Source organism: Strongylocentrotus purpuratus, unplaced genomic scaffold (genome assembly GCF_000002235.5).
Source record: "Strongylocentrotus purpuratus isolate Spur 01 unplaced genomic scaffold, Spur_5.0 spur5_scaffold_2, whole genome shotgun sequence".
Taxonomy (NCBI): Eukaryota; Metazoa; Echinodermata; class Echinoidea; order Camarodonta; family Strongylocentrotidae; genus Strongylocentrotus; species Strongylocentrotus purpuratus.
In genome coordinates this window covers 26,735,761-26,751,884 of record NW_022145605.1, presented here as the reverse complement: position 1 = coordinate 26,751,884, position 16,124 = coordinate 26,735,761, and the positions used below count along the sequence as shown (strand labels likewise).

The 16,124-nt window shown below is 39.1% G+C and overlaps 1 protein-coding gene across 2 annotated transcripts in view; it reads left to right on the top strand.

Annotated features, from left to right (window-relative positions):
* The window catches only part of Tbx2/3 (T-box 2/3 protein), a 36,085-nt gene extending 23,515 nt beyond the window's left edge, over positions 1–12,570 (top strand). The window contains exons 4-6 of one of the 2 annotated variants that reach the window (XM_011680141.2): positions 3,430–3,506; positions 6,769–6,893; positions 8,921–12,570. In XM_011680141.2, coding sequence (XP_011678443.1) covers positions 3,430–3,506; positions 6,769–6,893; positions 8,921–9,909 — 1,191 coding nt within the window. In that variant the 3' untranslated portion in view covers positions 9,910–12,570. 2 annotated transcript variants of the gene reach the window in all.
* Positions 12,571–16,124: the final 3,554 nt, after the last annotated feature.

The window sequence follows — 16,124 nt, the reverse complement described above, 5'->3', positions numbered from 1 at the left end:
ATGCACATTATAGTGTAACCATGAAGCGCAAATTAAAAAAGAAAACGTTTTACTGTAAATTCTTTTTCCAATATCTTACACCCTTATATTTTGCAATGTTATATTCGTCACATTACTAATTATTCACAATATCAATCAAGAAAATCATAATTAAAATGTAAAAATCCTGAAATGTCTATACTATATCGTGTGTAGACAGGGCCTTACGAGAAGACATGGAATTGAAAAGGGAAGAAAAGCGGAGACGGATCAGTGCTCGGCTCCGTCAGATTTATGATATGGGATTATGTATTTCGACGTGGTCCCCTTTTGACCGTATTTTTGGGGTAACCGCATCCAGTCTTGGGGATAACTTCTTGGAAGCTGTAATCGAAACAGAAACGTAGGACATGCGGTGCAATTTGCATGCCCAATCAACGACATTTCTCCTGTGACTCCATGCAAGCCATGGGGGATTCACTTCTAGAAAAACTAGGTAAAATGGCCCAGTACTTGGGTAGTTCTGAGTCCAACAGACTTTGCCCAATTTTAAATTGTAAGTCTACATCATTTTGTCTACTTACGATCACCTCTTTTGTTTAAAAATGAGATGATAACATTTTCATTTTTCATCCTCATTTCTCAATAAAGCATGATTTTTAAAGGGCACTATTTTGTCCCAAGGTGTTCCCGATATTTTTTTCAGTTTTCTCGTTCTGTATAACGTTGACATTTGTACACTTTACCGTTGCACACTTGTTGCTCAGTCTGTCGACTCATACAAATAGACAAACAAGCAAACAAACAGACAAACACCTGAGAATAAAACAACATACACTTGTAAATCGATGTGGTAGGGTCACTGCGTAACATTTGAATGTTTCATAAACATGTTTTAAAAACTGGAACACTGATCAGCTAAGCCTTATGAAGCAGGAGTTAGTCATTCCACCCACTTAGTTTCCCCATTGTATTCTCCCTGTCTGATGCGTCATTCTCTGTAATGTGTTGTTATTATGGATCCAAAACATTCATGAGAAAGGTCGCTTAAAAATAGGCACTTTCCCATCAAAACGATGTTTGTATATCTTTTTATAAGTAAATAGATTGGAATATGACCTCAAAATATTGTACATATCAGGTTTAGTAGAAATACAGGTATTGAGAACCACTTTGGCCCTTAGCATAAGATAAGGCCTCTGGAATAGTGTGAAAACTCCTTGCATCAGTTTATCATCATAATTATAATGATATACGTTAATAGTTGAACGATTTGTTGTTTCATAAATCTAGTTCGCTCCAATGTCTAATAACAGTACTTCCCAATAACAGAGAGTTAAATTTGGAGAAAAGAACCCTCTCTATTACTCATGCCTTCTTCAACGATGCAAATATAAAGGAAAATACGAAAACGAATATGAGAAGGAAGAGAAGTTAAATTGAGAAGGAAGAGAAGTTAAATTGTGTTGCTTTTGCTGACCGGTAGTCGCATAAGATAATTTGTATGCAAAGATGGGTGTCGGCTGGGCTCTAAAGGCGGCTATTTGTGTAATGATGCGCAGACGATCTCGTGCTGCTAAATTGTGACACCGTTTTCTCCCTCCCAAACACCCATTTGCGCGCCATGTTGATCACACTTGAAAGTGACGGTGCTCATTAAAACGTCGCGCGCTCGAGTTGAAATTAACGCATTACGTGTCTACGACGCCGCAGCCCAGCACTCTCTTCCCCCTTCCCCTCCCCTCCCATCCCTCTTGTCTCCTTGCTTGTGTCTACTTTGAGAGACATTTAGGGTCTGTTTCCACGACCAAAGCTTCTTTAAAATCTATTTTAAGTTGTAGATTTTGGTCATGCAAGGAACATGAATACGATATTGAAGTATAACGCAAGCACTCGTGGTAATTGAAAGTGGGTGAGTGCCAAACAATAAGGGGGTCCTTCAAGGAGTGGACTTGTAATTGCATAACAAATTTTTATCCATCTCCCAGTCTCGTTCTCTCTCTCTCTCTCTCTCTCTCTTTCTGTCTCCCTGTCTCTGTCACGCGCCTTTTCTCATCTCGTTCTCATACTTTGGGGTCTCTCTCTCTTTCCAGAGCCCAGCCAAAAATCGTCTGTGTGTGAAGACGACAGAGGAGTGAAAATTATCGAAAGTGTTGCATAGGGACCTTGTTCATTAGATGAAGCAATTTTCTCGTCGGCGCTATCCGTGCCGTCTTCATCACGCGATCGCGTCGCGAGCTCCGTTTCGGCTTGCCCAAGCCTTCGTGTCTGTCTGCCCCAACACCTCCTCCCCCTGACACCACTCTCGGGGGAGAACATTCCCGCCGACTGTGTCAGGTAGACATTACTTAGAATTCCGGACTCGATTGCATCTTCTCGCGCGCGCTGCCGCGGCCCGACTCCTTCAAATGAAAGTAGATTAGAAACTGCGCTGGTGGAGATGGCGATGATTGAACGACTGACTTGATAAATTGGGAAGCGAGGGCGGAGAAAACAAGAAAGACAATCTCATGACGGAAACTTCCTATTCCTGTCTCTTTTCTCCTCCCCACCCTCCCCCTCTCTCTAAATTGTATAAAAATCACGTTTTCTGTATCAAGTTGGGACATCTAACTCTCATTAGGGGAGAAAAAGAAACGTGAATCACTTAACTCCCCACCTTTTATCACGAAGTTATACGTCCATGGTTACATACACACGCACACATCAGTTTATCACTCACATTCGTGTGCATGCCTTGCTACACACAATTCACAAATTCACTGACATATACCAATTCTCGTACATTAGACATCCTTACCAATAATAATGGCTTGTGGGGGGAAATACTGGCACATTCTGCAGTGTGAAATTTGGCCAATATGCGGAGGTGTCAGGGAGGCTTGTCTTTTTTGGCGTAAAGCAAATTGAAAAAGCGATTGGATTTCAGCGAAAGATATCACTGGGGAGTCATTTAGTCATGCCCATTCCGAGGGTATTATTTCAATTACAAAGTGTAGTACTTCTAATACTAAAGGGAGAAAAGGTGATTCTCATATCACTTTCAGTTGAAATCGTTACCATATTCTAATAATAAACATAAATCTTAAAAAGAATTTACTGTGAAAAGTGTGATATGTACCCACTCACCCCCCCCCCCCAATAAACAAAAGAAAAAACAACAACCCTAAAACACGTTTACCCATAAAGAAATATATAGCACTAACAAAACAACAACAACAACAACAACACAATATCACTAAATACACGGCGTTTTTATGAACTTCTTTTTTTAAAATTATTTTTTCTTTCAAATGCTTATACTAATTTTATTTCTTATACTGATAAAGTTATGATATATGGTGCTTTTGAATTAATTTTATTTCTTATACTGATAAAGTTATGATATATGGTGCTTTTGAATAGTGATAAAAATTATATTAAAAATGTATTTCCTTTTCTCTGTTGCAGATCACCCAACTAAAGATCGACTACAATCCATTCGCTAAAGGTTTCAGAGATACAGGGGCAGGGAAGAGAGAGAAAAGGTAAGCAAACATACATGCTTTTATACTCAACTTAGAACTTAATCAGTTAAAAGTGCAGAATTTGAAAACTACAACAACAACAACTTTGATTGCCCGTACCCCTTTCAATGCCAGGGCCCGGGCTACTAGTACTAACCCTGATAATGGTCATACAGGAAATTGATCACAGCTAGTTGGCACGTCTTTAAAGAGCCGGCTGCATCCAGCTTGACCATAGAAACATGACATGAGTAAACTGACCACCTCATTGAGATGTGAGTGTGTCGTTCATAAAAATGAATCACTTGCACTTTTTACCTCCGAATGTTTTGAGATCTGACCTCGTCTGATGGAAATTTTGAAGAAAAAAAGACGAAGAAGGGACAAAATGTGAGACATTACAATGCAAAGAGATTCTCAATTTTTCTCCAGACATTCCAAAAATACTCAAACTCTGTCCAGTGTAGATTTAAATTTTGAATAGATAAATGAATAAACAAACTCATTTGTGTATCATAGTGCATTTAAAATTACACACACACACACGCACACACACACACACAAATGCACTAAAAAGATAAAGTTCAGTTACGTTGTGAAAATGCATTATTATGTAGTGGACAAATAATGAAATTCATTATTTGCGATGTACTTTGAATGAATTGCCCAAAAGTAATTGAGATCGTTTTCCTCTGACCGTCCGCTTAACATGATTCAGCACTAACATAACCCGACTCTCATGCACCGTCTTCTAATAAACATCACTTAATTTGATAATTTCCTGATCCCGCCTTAATTCATGCCACGGGATAACTCGTTATGTCCTTAAGCCGTTGAGATAATCCGTCTGCATTCAAACATATTAATTAATTTGATAACTGCTGTAATTGAAATAGTTGAACATTTACTTTTGAGTCTGAGTTTGTAAGAATCATTTTATGTGGATGTTTTAAAGCTTCTGTAAAAATGGAATTGAGGGTAGTGTGAGAGTGATACGATGACCGTTAGTGACATTAACAAGCCATCAGATGAAATAAAAATACAATTTAACATTACATCCCCAAATTCAAAATAGTGCACCGCAAGGGTACTCGGGGTTACAGACTGAAGTCTTGTGATGTGATTATGTAATCAAGCTTTTCTCGCGTGATAGTGTATACATCAGATATTAACACTTTGCACTTCAAAGATACCATATGGATCCACCTGTAAGACTTGAGCGAAATAAACACCTCTTAATTCATGTGACTGTTGTGTAGGGGCTGATGAGGGCGGGAGGGACGGGTGGAGGGGGGGGGGGGGGGAGTGGTTCAGTCATGTAACATTTGAATATATCATCTTTATAGACACGTATTCATTTTGATTAATCTTTGCCCAAGTCACTCCATTGCGGGAAGGAGTGGAAACAAAACCCAAAACTAAGAAGGGGCTAATTGATAACGTCATTGGTATTTTTTATTTCTCGAGTCCACCAATTTTACAACCACTATTATTACTAGTTTCATTTCGATTTAATAACGCAATACCTATTTATATAACTCGTGTTAGGTCATGAAGCCTTCTTTAGGTTCGTCGTACTTTTATCACATGACGACATAAGTGCATGAGGGACTAAAGTGACAGGTCAAATGGAAATTATAGCCATCATCTTTACTTAAGAGCGGTAGACGCCTCGTTTGCTCCTTTGCATTGAAATTATGCGGGCTCTCTCCGAGCGATTATAACAAAAATCATCGAAATACCCACCCCTCATAATAACGACTTTGGAGACAACCCATCCCTCTTATTTTTCGATGGTGCTTCCATGATATCTTACGTAACAACGTGTCTGCGGCACTTAAAACAGACACTTAACACATTAAGCTTGCTGGCACTTTTTAGTTTCAGCTGAATTATATAACTGTGGATTTTTGCTCGTGTCCAAACAAGTATCACTTCAACTCAATGAAACATTATCATTTTGTAATTTTTATAATTACCGTGAGACGTAACCGAGGCGGGTGTGTAAATTTCGTGATATGAATCTTTTTGTTCTTTAAGAATGCGATTTCTCTAATCGGTGTTATTTAACTCGCGAAATACGCCCCATTTTAACTTCCCGTAGATAGTTCTACTGTCTGAGATTTAAAAGTCGATTAAAGAAAATGATAATATCTGAATTGGTAATGGTAATAACACGTCTGGCCGTCCACTTGTGTCGTATTTTTACCCCTCTTTCTTTTTGGTATTTGTTGGATTGAGGGTAATGACGCGGACCGACGCCAGTAGTCATAAATACTGTACCATCGTTCCATTTTCTCTTTGTCCCATGCACAATACCATACAAACATAGAGCACGTGTCATGTATAGTCTACCTCGGAGGCCCTAGTTCGTTGTTTATCTTTTAAATCAAACCCTGCTTCTATTGAAGTGTAACTACTGAAACGCTTAAATGGTACGTTATTCGATATACGAGATAATACGAAACGATAGCCCAGAATAGGGATAGCTTGCTACATTATATCCAATTATTAGTGACAGTACTGTCAACCTCAAGACAAAGTGAATGTCTCCCTCTACCCTTTTCATAATTAATAAAACAAATTTGTGAAAATAGACCCTTAAAGTCTGCCCCCCCCCCCCTAATCATTATATAATTCCAGGAAAGAACCACGTTATACCATACCTTGTACATTAATCCAGTCTCCGAACGATCTAGTTAACATATGAGCATAAACGAAAAGACTTTCGGAGGGAAAGGTGGTTTCAAGTCGGCTAAATGTTACACCATTAAACATCCTACCGCAATTATATTTTTTCGCAGTGCAGTTTATTACATTAAACAGTTTTAGCTCTGGCGCCAGGTTGAAGCCCCATCTTATGGTTATTGTTCATAAATGTTATTGCGTGTAAAGAACGTTCACCCTTTGTGTTGTATTTTTCGCCTCCTAAAATTAGGGGAATGGAACGTTTTTGCCATAACCGTAAATTATAATGAATTAACACGGCAAGAATTACAATACACGTTATCCATGACACTCACCAAGAGCAGAATCCACTCTCAGTAGAGTAAAATTCAATCCTCTATTTTGAAATGGAGTGATCTCTAGAATTATTCCTAAAAAGTTGATTTCCACTCTTCTGCTCTAAGAGAGGACCCCTACCCTATCACTTTCACCCTGTGTGTATACGATGAAGATGATGATCATGATGATCATGGTGATCATAATGATGATGATTGTAATGATTGTGACTCCGTTATTAACGTATCACCTTTCCTTTTCCCTTTAATTTGCATCACAGGAAATACATTGGCGCGACGGGCACATACGAAATCGACCACGGCGATGACATCCCAAGCGACCAGGAGGCCGAGACCGCCGAGGTCAGCACCACCAGTAACGATAGACACGAAGAACGAGAACGAGGTGAGTTCCACGTCATTGATGACGTCATTGGCACCATAAAGCTGATATTCGTTCGAATAATACGAACGGTTCATTATGAAAATATGTAAATGATATCAGCCAAATTTTACCTAATATTATGTATGATGCAATGCTTTGCTACTTCCAAATGGAGTGATTTTAATGTTAATATTTAAACAAATTAAAAACGTAAGCTGTCAGCAATGAAATTCAATATGTATTATATATTTTCGATATTATTCATTCACTTAAAGTCCTATTACATATTTCATTTTGGACCATTAATTTATATTGCATCGATCATGTCATGAAATTAACTTTCACTGACTGAATTCTGTAGTTTGATTTTAATTTAGAACGTAAAATTGGAATTACATAGTATAACTAGTCAATGGAACATTGGAGGAAAACGTGTTAGTTTGCAGGTTCAATAAACTCGATACGCGAAAATTACAAACGGGTAAAGAAAAAAAAAATCATGAAAAGCAGCGATTAATAGAAACAATCTCTCTCCACCGAAAATGCCAGCAGTGTATATACATTTATTTCTTGACTGTTGAAGAAATGTGGCGACTTTAGATCAATGTTTGTGATTCAAGGAGCCCCGTCTATTCGCAGGATAGGGAGATAGAATTGGTTAGGGGCAGCATGGAGAGAGGGAGAGAGGGAGAAAGAGAGAGAGAGAGAGAGGGGGGGGAGGGGGAATGAGACAGCAAGTGGATAAAGAAATGGGAAGAGAGAATGAGAGATAAATACAATATCAAAGTAATAAAAAAAAGGAAGAGAGACATGGAAACAGAGAGAGAAAGAGAGAGAGAGAGAGAGAGAGAGAGAGAGAGAGAGAGAGAGGGGGAGGAACATTATGAAAAGGGTAGCTTCAAAAGAAGTATGCAAGATAGCGTTTCAACATTAAAATAATGAGAATTGAACCAAAGACCTACCACAAATTGAACATAGTGAAAGAGAAAGATTATAAAGTCAAAAGTATTATAGGTAGAGATTGAGAGAGATACAACTATTCGAGAGAGAAATAATTGAGAAAGAAGAGAGAGAGAGAGAGAGAGAGAGAGAGAGAGAGGTGAATCATCTCCAAGCGAAGATGCTCTTATGGTAGCCAGGGTGGCGGCTCGATGTTACGCTCCTCCGACACGGAAGACGTAACAAAATGTCTACCGATTCATCATCACTTGTTCCTCTCCAGCTCTCATCCCCTCTCCTCCTCCTCTCCACCTCCGCTCTCCTCCTCTCCTCCGCTCTCCTCCTCCTACTCCTCCTATTCCTAATAAGCAGAGAAGTGTATGAATGGGATGGTAATGTCGCATGATGGGAGGTTTGGAAATGAAAGCAGTTTAGAGAAGCAAGATGATCGAGAGATACAAGGTCAGAGAGAGAGAGAGAGAGAGAGAGAGAGAGAGAGAGAGGGAGGGGTGGGAGAGAGAAAAGAGTCTTCGGGAATCTTGTCAGTTGAGTCTATGAGGAATGGAGTAAACGTTAGCTCATTCATCACCCAGATATGCCCGCGGAGATTTTCACAACTCCGACTTCAAATACTGACACTCTGCTGGTGCAGCCCAGACACTTTGTATACACCATAATATCCATACGGCCACACGCTTACAAACTCATGAATCCCCCTCCCCCAAGTACCTCCCTCTTCCTCTCTCCATCTCCTTCATCTACCCCCCTTCTATTATTTCTTCGAAGTCTTTCCGCTGGCATTTCGCGCCCTTGTCCGATGAATTGTGATATATATCTTGTCGATATTAATGAGTTATTTTGGTAGACACAGATAGTGTATATTTTATGAGCTTCTAAATGAGGGGTTGAGCGAAACTCGAAGCTGTCACGATTGCCGCCTCCTCGCGTCAAGCCCAGAGACGGGGTGGGCGACTGCAAGGCGCGCAATGCTGTGTGTTTTGCACCTAGCGTGAAATTTTCTCGCGAGCTAATCGTCTGCAAAGAATTCACAAGATATATGATTTATAACGGGTTTCTCTTTTCTTTTCTTTTCTTTTTCTTTCTGACAGGTCATTCGTCACACGAGCTAGCGAGGCTCGCCAGCGAGGGCCGCCTGAACGGACCTGGCCTGAACAAGTGTAAACCCTCGGACATGAAGGGGGGACCACATGGAAGTTCGAGCTCCAAAGATGACGTGGAGATGAGGGATGTGAGCTGCAAGGACCACGAGAGGAGGATGGATGGTAAACACAGATTAAGTCAGGATGACAGTTCAATCGACAAGAAAACTGATCACAATGAGCGATCAGACTCGCGGAAAAGTGACGGACCTAGCTCAAGACTTTCTCCTCCGAGCTCGAGACTTTCTCCACCTAGTTCACGACTTTCTCCTGCAAGTCTACACCTTGGTTCGGCTGGGTCCTCCTTCTCATCACTACACGGTTCTCATCCACCTGTCGTGACGCCCATCTACCCTACACCTCAGCAGTTGTTTCTCAATCCTCATGCGCTTCATGGTGCCGTACCAGGTCTAGGGGCGATGCAGCACATGCTACCCTTTAGCAGCTCCTCCCACTCCCCATCTGGACATCCGAGTTATTTAGACACCCATCCCTTCGCTTTTGGGGCGGCACACGCTGCAGGACTTCTTTCCTCGCAAGGGGGAGCGGCCAGCTTTGGCAGTCTCTACTCAGAGGCCGCTGCCCTCAGCTCCATGTATGCCAGCAACCCGTGTACTAGTGCAATATTGAATGGACATCCCAGATTAAGGTTTTCCCCTTACCACCTGCCGGTCACCAGCACCACCATGGTCACTACAGCTAACCCCCTAGCCACGCCCATCCCCTATGAAAGCGCGTTACATTCATCGCTCTCTGCGTTCGGTGGTTCATCTCTGCTCACGGCAGCCTCAGCGTCCACGTCGCCGACATCGTCTTCATCGTCACTTCCAGCCAGTAAAGACGTGCCAACATCGCCGGCAAGGTCGATCAGCGCAGCCACTAATGAACTCCAAAGCATACAAAAGATGGTGAGCGGACTCGATAAAACACAGAAATGACTGACAGAAGCCTGACAATGGACAGGAGAGATGTATCAAATACAAATATTATTGGTAATGCGGTTAGTCGGTTTTTCAGTCATCGTGGTTGTCTGTTTTCGCAAAATGTCGTCTGCGTTGAAAGCAGCTAGTATGACGTTGCCGCTTTGTGAGCAGTAGTGATTTATACATGACATCGATGTTCTAATCAACCTTTCTGCATTAAAAACTCAGGGTTATTTTTTTTCTTTTTTTTCTTCTTGGTGCAAGCGTATATAATGCAAAAGAGTTGCCCTACACGAAGGCGGTGACTGCGACAGCTGAAGTGTGTAAGAGAGTTACGAGATGTACGCCGTCAAACTGACAGGGCGACGCCAGCCGTGTGGTCACGTGACCCCAGAATTATGACGAGGACTTCGTACTGGAAAGCTCACAATCCTTACAGAAAAACTGTGTATTCAGAGCACCACATGTACCACGGCCAATGTGCTCAATATGAACTGGCCTCCGAGGCTCAACCTCTTGATAGCTATAAGGAGGAAGTCTGCGGAGGTGATCCCCCGATATATAAACCAATCTGGTTACACTCTATAAATAAATGCCCCGGTGCACACAATAAGTTTCCTCTTAAAAGTTTTCAGTCCCCATTTCAAATGTAATATATCTGGATTGAACAGAACATGTGTTAGGGCAATTTTGATGTAAGGATAGTCGTTACCACACACACGATCAACTACCAAGGGTTTTCTGAATTACATGCATCGCCGGGAGTTAAGACCTATATTCAAGGTAGTAAATTATCATCTCTCCGCTTTGGGGTTATTTTTCTCTCCCTCTTCTCTGAGAGAATGCACTGACCGGTCCTCGTTTGGACGGTAAGAATTCACGTTTTCCTAGCATTACGCCAGGACCTTATGAAGCTAAATCTGCTCTTCAATTTCCTTTCCTTTCTAATCAGTTGAAATCATTGTGAGATATTATTGAGTTATTCAATGAATTATGAGGTATTCATTACAAACAGGGTCTAGCAATCCAGTCATTTTCATGAAATAACAATGATACTAATGAGTCCACAATCGAATTACTAATTGGGCATATAACCATGATGCTGGTAACGAATTGGTCTATTCGTTATAATTGTGAAAGAATGGAAGATATATCAAATCATGATTGAAATTGGTTTTGTGTGTGGTATAATTTCAAAGTAGTCCTGTTTCCTTATGACGTCTCGTCAACCCCTAATAGACAGTGGGACTTTGGAGCGTCAGACACTTGAGAGGATTACACTTTGACGTTGCCAATTTAATACAATTACACAGATTAATTGGGCTTATAGTTATCTCAAATTTTACTATTTGAAATTCATGTCATCCTGTCAATAAGACTAGACAGTTTCTTGTTTTGAATTGATAGTTGACATTTAGAATAAATTCGCAAAATCTTTTCACGTAAACAATAAAGGTTAAATATGAATTCGACGATGTCATTCTGAGTATGCAAAACAGTGGATATAATACAAATTGTTATTTAAATTTTAAAAAAGGAGAAATATTCAAAACGTTATAGGAGATAAATTATAGTTGTATATTTGGATGAAGCAACATGTCTGCCTGACATTAGTTTCTTCTTCTTCAAAACTGTATTCTGTTCATCTGTTATTGTATTGATGTTTTGTGTGTGTTTAATCTGAAGCTTTTGAATTGAAACAAAATCATGTCAGATTGATGACGTAACAAAGACATGGGAATATCTTCCAAATGTTATGTTGGATTAAATTCTACTTGTTTCTTATGTTGTTGTCACTGTTTTTCTCTCTGGAAGGTATTCTTTTTTGTAAAAAAAGAGTAAATAATTGGAATTCTCTATCGCTGTTACTTTACAGTAAAAGCTTTCCTTTTGTTTATAAAAAGTTGATAGCAGTTTGTAAATTTTGGCCAATTTATCTTGTCTTTAGAAGAATATTACGTGTTCATCAGTGAGCTTTTCTCCCTAATATAGAACAAGTGTTTGTCGATTTGTACAAAATTTAGAGTCGAGTTTTTTGAAAACTTGAACTTATTTATGTTCTCCTTAATCTGTAATGCGCTAGTTGAACCCGCTGGAAAAAGACGCGCTACGATTTTGGATGTAGTAAAGAAGATATTTGTTTTTTTAAAGAATACATTATGTACTGTAAATTGATACTTATTTATATGAAATATTGAATATAGTGGCTTTTATTCTTCGTACATTGTTCATTTTAGCCACCTTCATGTGAGGGTAGGGCTAAATTTTTCCTTGACAACGAAAGATTCGCTAATGAAGGGATTTGTTCGAAAAACATTAAATACATAAACGCACATGCGTTATCAATGGAAATAATTCATCAATGCGTTAATAATATATAAAATATATTGTTTCAAAAGTTAAATGAATATTAATACAATTTTTGAAAGAAAACTGTTTAAAACTGATATGATTAAATTTTCTAAATGCTCCATAATAATACAATTATTTCAAGTATTTATAATCATTTTGGGGAATGAATGTGAATTTCGAACAAAATGTATTTCAGTGATGCGTCACTAGTAACTGAGTTTGTGTCTTGGTTGAATATTGAAAGAAGAACGTTGCAATGAAGAAATAAAGTCCAACTCTCGGGATAATCTCCCAGGAATTTGTTCAACTACAGCAAAAAATGAATATCGCTTTGTTTCACTCGATTATTTGTTACGTACTGGGTATGTGTAAGTTCATGGTTTGTTGCTAGGGAAACGAGTGTGCATGGTGGAGAAATATGGTCTGCTAATGAGAGACAGAAAGAGAGGAAGTGAGAGAGAGAGAGAGAGAGAGAGAGAGAGAGAGAAAGGAAAAGAGAGAGAGAGAGAGAGAGAGAGAAAGGGAGAGAGAGAGAAAGGAAGAGAGAGAGAAACAAAAGAATTATATAAGGATATATAAGAGAGATATCAAGAAAGCGTGGAAGAGAATGAGAAGAGGACAAATTGAAAGGAGGGTCAGACTCGGAGTATAGGAGACTGAGAGAAAGTGAGAGAGAGAGAGAGAGGTTAAAGAGAGAAAGAGAGAGAGAGAGTGGGGGTATGTTTCAGTGCATTTGCTGAGCATTTTATTGAGACAATGAAAGAGAAAGTGACAGAGAAGATGAGAAGAGGAGAGGTACATGTAGGTGCATTTTCAAACCTTGACTCTGGCGTCTTTAAATGGAGGGAGGTTTAACAAAGAAAGGGTATGATTGAAGAATGAGGGAAAAGACAGATATAGAGATAGATAGATAGATAGAGAGGGAGAACGAGAGAGAGAGAGAGAGAGAGAGAGAGAGAGAGAGAGAGAGAGAGAGAGAGAGAAAGGGACTTGTTGACGATTTTTGTTTGCATTTATTGAGATAATGAGAGAGCATGAAAGAGAAAGTGACAGAAAAAACGAGAAGAGGAGAGGTAGGTGCATTTTCAAACCTTGACTCTGGCGTCTTTAAATGGAGGGAGGTTTAACAAAGAAAGGGTATGATTGAAAAAATGAGGGAAAAGACAGAGAAAGAGATAGAAAGATAGATATATAGAGAGGTGAAAGAGAGATAGATAGATAGAGAGAGAGAGACAGAGAGAAGGGGACTTGTTTACGATTTTTGTTTGCAGTTATGATTTACTTATGGCAGGTCGAAGGTCGAACGAGTGGCAACATTAAAAGCATCTTCAAAAAGGTGTAAATCTTTTGTCCAAAGCGTGTGTGTGTGAAAATGATGGAAGGGAGAAAATGATTTGAAAGAACCATTTAACTTTATAAAAGTGAAATATCAAAGTGGTCTCATCTTGCATACATCTGTCTCTGAACTGCTTGGCAAAGTATGTTAGAAATGTTTCAGGCAAACATTAGTATGTATGTTACTCTCTATAAGCTCGCGGATACTGCACGAGTATATGCTTAATTTTGGGAAAAATAATTAGTCTTGATATTATCAATTTAGAAGGACAAAGGTCACACATTTTGGATAGAATTTTTCACCTTTTGGCCTGAAATTGTCAATTATCTTAAAAAAATGTGGTTTATGGTTTTGTTGCGGTGATAATTATTGACGATGATACTATGCTATTAAATGTGAATATACTATAAACTGTTAACCGTCTCGACAATAAGATCCGTTCAAAAAAAAAGTGAATACTGCTCCTCAGATCTTTGCAGTATACCTGACTGATTTCACATGCAAGTATTGTATGTAACAAAATTATGAAAACGGTCTCGTGCTTGCAGAAGTCGTTAGAGAGAATATGGTATGGTATTGATATAATTACATTGCTATTCTTAAAAACAATTCTGATTTATGTCAGCTGACCCACTATTGTGATTTACTCTGAATTAATTATTCAGATATTTATTAAAATAACATGAGATATTACCAAAACAAGAAATGTGTCATTTACCCCTACATTTACTAGTCCAGTATTTTTTCTTCATTATTTACCACATTTTCTCTTAATTCATATTTTTACATTTTATGTAAATAAATATAAATGCCAAGGGCGATACAAGCCTTATTGATATTGGATTCTGTATAATATACTCTGTAAAATATTACATCAAACTATATTTTCAAAACATCGTGAAAACCGCTGTTCTTCTTTTTATGTTCTCATTTCGTTTTGCTCTTGTCATAATATATGACATGTACAAATCAGGAAATCACGAATGATCAAAATACTCATGCTAAAGTCAATTACCTTTCGAATTCGTGATTAATAAACATGAGAACATCATCAAACACATATTTATGTAGTAAGGCCTCAGCACGGACGTACATGTAGCATGTGTCCATCAATTAATAAAAAGAGGGGGCACCAGCCATTAACTTCAGGTAATACAAGTAGAAGTTGGAGGCAATATACGAATTGACGAAGCCACGATGAGCAAGGAGTAGGTGCCCTATTTTTCCTTTCCTACCCCACTTTCTCTCTATCATTTGTATTCAAAATCCAATTGGGGGCACATGCCCCCGTGCCCCTCTTACGCTACGCCACTGTAGATCAGACATGAATGTACACTTATTTGGCTATCGCGTTACAGATCCATCCAAACATTCAAGTTCGGATTCATCGAAGTTGACAGAATGAAATAATTAGTTTTAAACGACGACGTTTACTAGAGCTTTTGGTGGAGTTGAGAGATATTACGATATCCGATTTCTTTACCATGTGCTGTTTGGAATGGTAAAGATCAGCTTATGTCAGTATTGGGTTTCCGCCTCTCTCATTCACTTCGGAAATCTCATTGCACGCTAATTTGAAGAATATGCCGGCCAAAGGTCCCCCATAAACTCATCTCTTTAGGTTTCCATCCAAAGAAAAGTTTTTTTTCACCGATGACGTAAAAACCAAAAGGAGTCTTCCAACGAATTTCAACTTCGCAATTGTTATTCTATTACTAACATGCACATGAATGTTTGACATTCGATTCAGTTCATTTAATTTGCTCGCGGAACTTAGAATCACTTAGGGAAATTAAATGCTCCACTTTGATTATTTTTTTCCTCTAAATGTGCAGATAATGATGATCGTAAGTGGACTAACATAATATAAAACAAAATAAAATAGACCCCCGAGTTGGGGTGAAGTTAATGATTACAACATTACAAAATAGCAATAATAATAATTAGTATTTTTAAGAAAAGGACGATTTATCTTGTGTACACAGGGTAGCCTCATCAGTATCAATACTGTTCTCCCTCAAGACCCTACAACCATATTATTACCTCGGCTCCAGTTGCCCAAAGTGACAGGGACGTAGCCAGAGTGTGATGTAAAAAAAGGGGTCTAAAAAAGTTCAACCGATCTTGGATTTTTTTGGGGGGGCACGTGCCCCCCCCCCCCCCCCCCCCCGTGGCTACGTGCCTGCAAAGTGGGTCGGGTACATTGTTCTTGCGTTAATCTAGTAGGTCTCTTCCCAATCATTTTAAAGGTATACGCGAAGTGCATGTCATTCTCTGTTATTGATTCCATCAAGAAATATGTAAGAATTTCCTGGCATTAATGTAATTGTGCAAGAAAGGAAGTCCAACACGCTCTGAGCAGGTGGTCTAGAACATGTTGGTGGCTTGTTTAACATTCTTAAAGAGAAGGTTGAGTTCTGGGGAGAGGTGAAAAATAATTGTAAGCGTTATCATTGTATTATGCAAGTGTGAACGAACATCAGAGAAAAAATGTTCCCAGAAAAGCATAGCTCTTAAAATGCCTTCATATTCTAAATATGAC